Below are 6094 nucleotides of genomic sequence, written 5' to 3' on the forward strand. Positions count from 1 at the left end.
ATTTTTTCTTTTAGTTTTTTGTAAATTGAAATATAAATTGTACCTTATTAATATACTCGTGTATACATCTGTTAATTTAGGAAAGCGGCGGATGAAGTCCTCTGAATCGTTGAGAAGGGTCCAATTTTCATAAGGATCGGTCGAAAATGCAATGATTGTTTCCCTTGTTCTGCGCATATGTTTTTAAGATCGAAGGAAACATAAATTGATACCATTTTAAAATTTTATATAACTTACATTGTTAATCCTTTCAAATCGTTGCATCATCCCACCGTTAACATTTATAATGAGACTCCACGTCACTGTAATTATTTGTTGTACCTAGTGAATCTACCATGACATTATTAGAGAACATAAGCAATATAGTAAAAATTCTGAAACCGTTCATAAACCGTTTCTCATTTTATTTAAAGTTTTGTATGAATTTAACAATATTGACTTCAATATAAAAAAATACTACTACTACTTACTAAATATTATCGGTTGAAACTAACCAAATCTGCTGACCTAAGCTGAATCACTAACCATGGTTAACTTACCATAGTCTTAGTTTAATTCCAATTAAACGTGCCTATAAATATAGAGCCCTTCCATTTTAATCAAATCATTAAATTACACCATTTGTCAAATCGGAAAATCTTGCATGGTTGAATTTAAGCAGCTCTAGTTGATCAAATTCCATCTTTCACTGTAAGTATAAATCATCAATCTCTGATCATCGCTGCATACATATATACATACCGGATCGATTGAACTAGTTATTGCTGTAATTTTCTGAGCAGGAGCAGCAAAAAATGGCGGCGAACGGCGAATTCAGCTTCAGAAGCAGCGGCGTGAAGGGGCGAAACAATCTGCCGAAGATTCACACGGATAAGAAGGCCTCTGATGAGAGCGATATCTGCCACGATGACAGCGCGACGCCGGTGAAGGCTCAGACGCTCGATGAACTGCACTCGCTTCAGAAGAAGAAGTCGGCGCCGACTACCCCGATCCAGGCGGCGCTTGGAGAATTCGCGGAGGAGGACCGCCACAAGCAGCAGATGCAGTCTATTAGGTTTTTAATCGATTCGCCTAATTTTGATTTTTTTGATTTTTTTTTTCCGGTTGAATTTTAGTTGTACCTACGAAGCTAGGCTAGGTCGTCTTTGATTGTGAAATGAGGATTGGTGAATTATTGGATCTGTTATTTGAGGAACAGCTGTGTTTAATCAATTTTTTGAATCGCAGCGCGTCGCTAGCGTCGTTGACGCGGGAGACCGGGCCGAAGGTGGTGAAGGGAGATCCGGCGAGGGCGGCGGAGACGCCGCGGGTGGCGCCTGCGAGCCACCACCACTTTGAACCGACGCTCGACATCAGTGATAGCGGGCTTAAGTTTACTCACATCCTCTACAATCTCTCCCCTGCTGGTAACTCATTAACATTTTCACAGATTTGTTATTTTGATTTAATAATTTATTCAAATATACTGAATATATGCAATTCCAGAATTATACGAACAAGCTATAAAATACGAGAAAGGATCGTTCATCACATCAAGTGGAGCATTGGCGACGCTGTCTGGGGCGAAAACTGGACGGTCTCCGAGAGACAAGCGTGTGGTGAAAGATGAAACCACAGATGATCTGTGGTGGGGGAAGTGAGTCTCTGCGTAAATTGGAAAAATAATTATGTGAATTTGTTTAATTATCTGCATAAGAAACACTGGTGTTTTGGTAATTAATTAAATTCACGATTTTTTCATGACGTGGCAGAGGCTCACCCAACATTGAGATGGACGAGCACACTTTTCTTGTTAATAGAGAGAGAGCCGTGGATTACTTGTGCTCACTGGAAAAGGTATAAAGCTTTCTCATTTAATTCATTCTGGTTTGGTGAGTAAATTATCAAAATAATATTTTAGTATTGGTAGTGTCGACTTTTAGAGGCTCCTCTGTGCGAAAATGATTTGTCGGTTGACTTGAAAATTTACCCATTTTAAGAATAAATAACATATATCCAGATAGACCAATTAACAAAATTACTGAATCCACAAAAAACAGAGTGATGCTAGTCGTGCCAGCTGCCACATACTTCTAAAAAGATATTGAAAAATCTAAAATTATTATTTATTCTATAGATTTCAATTTCGTGAAATCAAATTTTAAATTTTAGACTTCAAACTATTGATAAATTATCATAAAAATTAATAATATCTTTGTTTTTGCCTCTGAAGGAAAATAACGTAATAGTCATAATCTCTATCGTCAGAGAGAGTAAGTATCAAGCATGTGAAAATATTCGAACATTAATTATTATTGCTATAAGTTTTTAAAATTTATTACTCAAATACTGTATGGAAAGTTTGGCGGATAGTTATATGGTTAAAAATACTATCTATCTACTACTTGATTATCGATAGATATTTTGGGAAATAAGATGAGTAGATATTACTATTGTCTAGGGAGCTGTCTTTCACTATGAGTCAACTGCTGCAATAATTTAGAGCCAAGAATCTTTTTTTTTTAAATTCTGGGTGGGTGATAATTATAAGTGGAAAGGTCGACCTAGGGTTGGATCGGTACGATATACCGTACTGAAATGGGCATACCGCATACTGTACCAAAAAGTACGGTATGAGAAAACACGATATCGTATCGTGTCGATTTTTTCGGTTTACCGCATTTTGGTATACCGAAAATTCGGTATATGAAAATATGAAAACTGTTACCGTACCGATACCGCAGTATACTTCAAATCATACCTATTTGATATATAAAAATATAAAATATTGAAAATAACATTTGAAAATATAAAATATTATAAATAATAAATATGTTAAATATATATAATTATTAACTGTATATACCGCAAAATTACGGTATATATCGTAATTTTGCGGTATATACCGTAATTGCAGTATAATGCGGTATGATGCGGTATACCGCGGTATATGCAAAATTCATACATTTGGCGTACCTAAATATGTCGGTAAGGTATCATACCGTACAAAAAAGTGTGGCATACCTAAAATTCGATATTTTCGGTATTTTTTGGTACAGTATTTCGATATATTTTGTCAGTCTAGGTTGACCATAAGAAATTTAAAAAAATCAAACCAGACAATATATGGCAACGATAAAAAAAATCTATTTTTAGTCTCAAACGGCATCCACGCATGTTGGGGACACCTATATTTATGATAATACATTAAATAAAAGTACTATGATTCTAACAAAAGAACATATAAAATATCCTAAAAATTGAACTGCATCTGAACAGTAGGTCCATAATCTGAATCTAGTGGAATTGACTAATTCTCCACTTTTAACAAGTTGAGTACATTCTAAATTATAGTACTCTCTCATATGTTCGAATTAATATCTCATTTTATTATAAATTGACGACCTCGATTAAAAAAAAAAGTCTATTTCACTGTATTCTACTAATTTTTCTCACCCATTTTCCATCATATTTCTTCTAACCCCTGGCGTGTCGAAGTAAGACTTCATATTGCGATTGATGGGAGTAGGTATTATGTAATACTCCTAGTCTAGCCACAGAAATCAAGTGCCCCACATTTCAAGGCTAAGGGGGTAAATAACATAATATTCTAGTTATAGCAGTATTAAAATCACTATTAGTTAGAATATGAGCTTCGTTCACAAAGATAACGAAGCATAACTTAGTTGGTAAATGTAAACCAAGCAGGTTGTGAAATCGAACCGATGCCTTTTCAGTAAGGAGATATCTTACGAGTGTGTATGGAGAAGTGTTATTTAACTAATGAGGTGTTTCATGTGTCAAGGTTTACGTGAACGACCAGTTCCTTAACTGGGACCCGGAGCATCGCATCAAAGTGAGGATCGTCTCTGCTAGAGCCTATCACTCTTTGTTTATGCACAACATGTAAGTAGCTCGTCAACTTTTACACATTGTTTATTGAGTTTTGTTTGTATAAAGAGTGATAATATATATGAGTGTTGGGTGTCTGGTGCAGGTGCATTCGACCTACTCCTGAAGAACTAGAGAGTTTTGGCACGCCCGACTTCACCATATACAATGCAGGGCAATTCCCCTGCAACCGATACACTCACTACATGACTTCCTCGACTAGTATAGACGTGAATCTTGCTAGAAAGGAGATGGTGATCCTCGGCACTCAATATGCTGGGGAGATGAAGAAGGGTCTCTTCAGCCTGATGCACTATCTCATGCCTAAGCGTGGTGTCCTCTCCCTGCACTCCGGTTGCAATATGGGGAAAGACGGAGACGTCGCCCTGTTCTTCGGATTATCCGGTAATATTTCTACCAACCTCTCTGTATATGATGTATCAATCTCAATCAAAGCTTGTATAATTTTTTGTGTGTTTTTGTTGTAGGTACTGGCAAAACAACATTGTCTACGGATCACAACAGGTACTTGATTGGAGACGACGAGCACTGCTGGAGTGACAACGGTGTCTCCAACATCGAAGGCGGCTGCTACGCCAAATGCATAGACTTGTCAAGAGAGAAAGAGCCGGATATTTGGAATGCCATCAAGTTTGGAGCTGGTGGCCTCCACTTTCCCCTCTCGTTCTGTCTTTTTCCTTCACTTTCTGTGAACTGATTCATCTCCTATCCATTTTATTTTCTGCAGTTCTCGAAAATGTGGTGTTCGATGAACACACGCGAGAGGTTGACTATTCGGATAAATCTGTCACAGGTAGAATTGAGTATTTGAAGAATTACATGATTAAATGAGCTTGCAAGTGCCTTATGGTTCGTTTTTCCTTCTCAGAGAACACACGTGCTGCCTACCCGATCGAGTTCATTCCAAACGCGAAGATACCCTGCGTCGGCCCTCATCCGAAAAACGTGATCTTATTGGCCTGCGACGCCTTCGGCGTGCTTCCCCCTGTCAGCAAACTGAACTTGGCTCAAACTATGTACCACTTCATAAGCGGCTACACTGCCCTGGTAAGCACAAAACCAACTCCTCTAAGTAGAGGTAAAGCCAGACATTTTACATTGGGCTCAAGAATACATTTCACAGCTTTCTTTTGGATTCAAAACTAAAATTAAACTCATGTTACAGAAACTTAAAAATTAACCTACTAAAATACCTCTAAGCCCGGTTTCTCACTCTATAGGGTCCTAACACTTGCCGGAACTGATGCAGGTTGCCGGAACAGAGGACGGTATAAAGGAGCCTACAGCCACATTCTCTGCGTGCTTCGGTGCAGCCTTCATCATGCTTCACCCGACCAAGTACGCAGCTGTGCTGGCTGACAAGATGCAGAAACATGGAGCCACTGGGTGGCTCGTCAACACCGGCTGGTCCGGTGGAAGGTACACACACTTTTCACATGTCAATATCTTTATCTCCATTATGGTAATGAATATCCATATTAGCAAGCAGTAAATAAAACAAATGTCATATATCGATGTAAATATAGAAATAGAACCATTTATATATGTCTCATGTGCTATTCCACTTACTACCGAACCCCACAAATTTCTATGATAGTTAAAGACATAAAAACCACATTAGTGTAAAGAGACCTTTTTTTTATTATTATCTGCAGCTATGGGTCCGGAAGCCGGATCAAGTTAGCTTACACGAGGAAGATAATCGACGCCATACACTCGGGTGAGCTGCTGAAGGCGAACTACGTGAAGACGGATGTGTTTGGGCTCGAGATACCAACGGAAATAGAGGGTGTTCCTGCAGAGATTCTTGATCCTGCTAATACAGTAAGCTGCATTGCTATTTAGATACACAGCCTTTTATGATGAAATCTTGTTTAACACTTAATTTTTGTGTGTGGCAGTGGGGTAACAAGGAGGCTCACAAGGAGACTCTTCTTAAGCTAGCTGGGCTTTTCAAGAAGAATTTCGAGGGGTTCCTCAATTATAAGATTGGGACAGATAGCAAGCTCACTGATGAGATCCTAGCAGCAGGCCCAAATTTCAGAATCTAGGGAGAGAAGAGAGTTTGAAAGATGAAATCATTTGTGGTGAAAGCTTTGCTTGAATTATCATGTTTTGTGTGATTGTTAACATATACGAATGTAGCATGAATATGATAATAAGTTATATGGAGTATATGCAAGTTATCTTGTGTTTGTGGAAA

At 38.2% G+C, this 6094-nt stretch overlaps 1 protein-coding gene across 1 annotated transcript; it reads left to right on the plus strand.

Annotated features, from left to right (window-relative positions):
• Positions 1-623: 623 nt before the first annotated feature.
• On the plus strand, positions 624-6094 carry LOC121756228 (phosphoenolpyruvate carboxykinase (ATP) 1-like). The gene is made up of 13 exons (XM_042151721.1): positions 624-690; positions 783-1054; positions 1228-1406; positions 1486-1636; positions 1752-1836; positions 3785-3885; positions 3977-4275; positions 4359-4532; positions 4619-4684; positions 4760-4938; positions 5141-5310; positions 5547-5715; positions 5793-6094. The coding sequence occupies exons 2-13, from the start codon at positions 795-797 to the stop codon at positions 5940-5942; spliced, it is 1983 nt and encodes a 660-aa protein (XP_042007655.1). The 5' UTR covers positions 624-690; positions 783-794; the 3' UTR covers positions 5943-6094.

The sequence above is a fragment of the Salvia splendens genome, chromosome 11, assembly GCF_004379255.2.
Source record: "Salvia splendens isolate huo1 chromosome 11, SspV2, whole genome shotgun sequence".
Classification (NCBI taxonomy): domain Eukaryota; kingdom Viridiplantae; phylum Streptophyta; class Magnoliopsida; order Lamiales; family Lamiaceae; genus Salvia; species Salvia splendens.

Bases quoted from the DNA above. Each gene is read 5' to 3' on its own strand.
- LOC121756228 (XM_042151721.1), top strand. From the start codon at position 795: ATGGCGGCGAACGGCGAATTCAGCTTCAGAAGCAGCGGCGTGAAGGGG. The intron at 1,055-1,227 runs GTTTTTAATCGA...TTTGAATCGCAG, and splicing joins CAGCAGATGCAGTCTATTAG to CGCGTCGCTAGCGTCGTTGA. The intron at 3,886-3,976 runs GTAAGTAGCTCG...TGTCTGGTGCAG, and splicing joins TCTTTGTTTATGCACAACAT to GTGCATTCGACCTACTCCTG.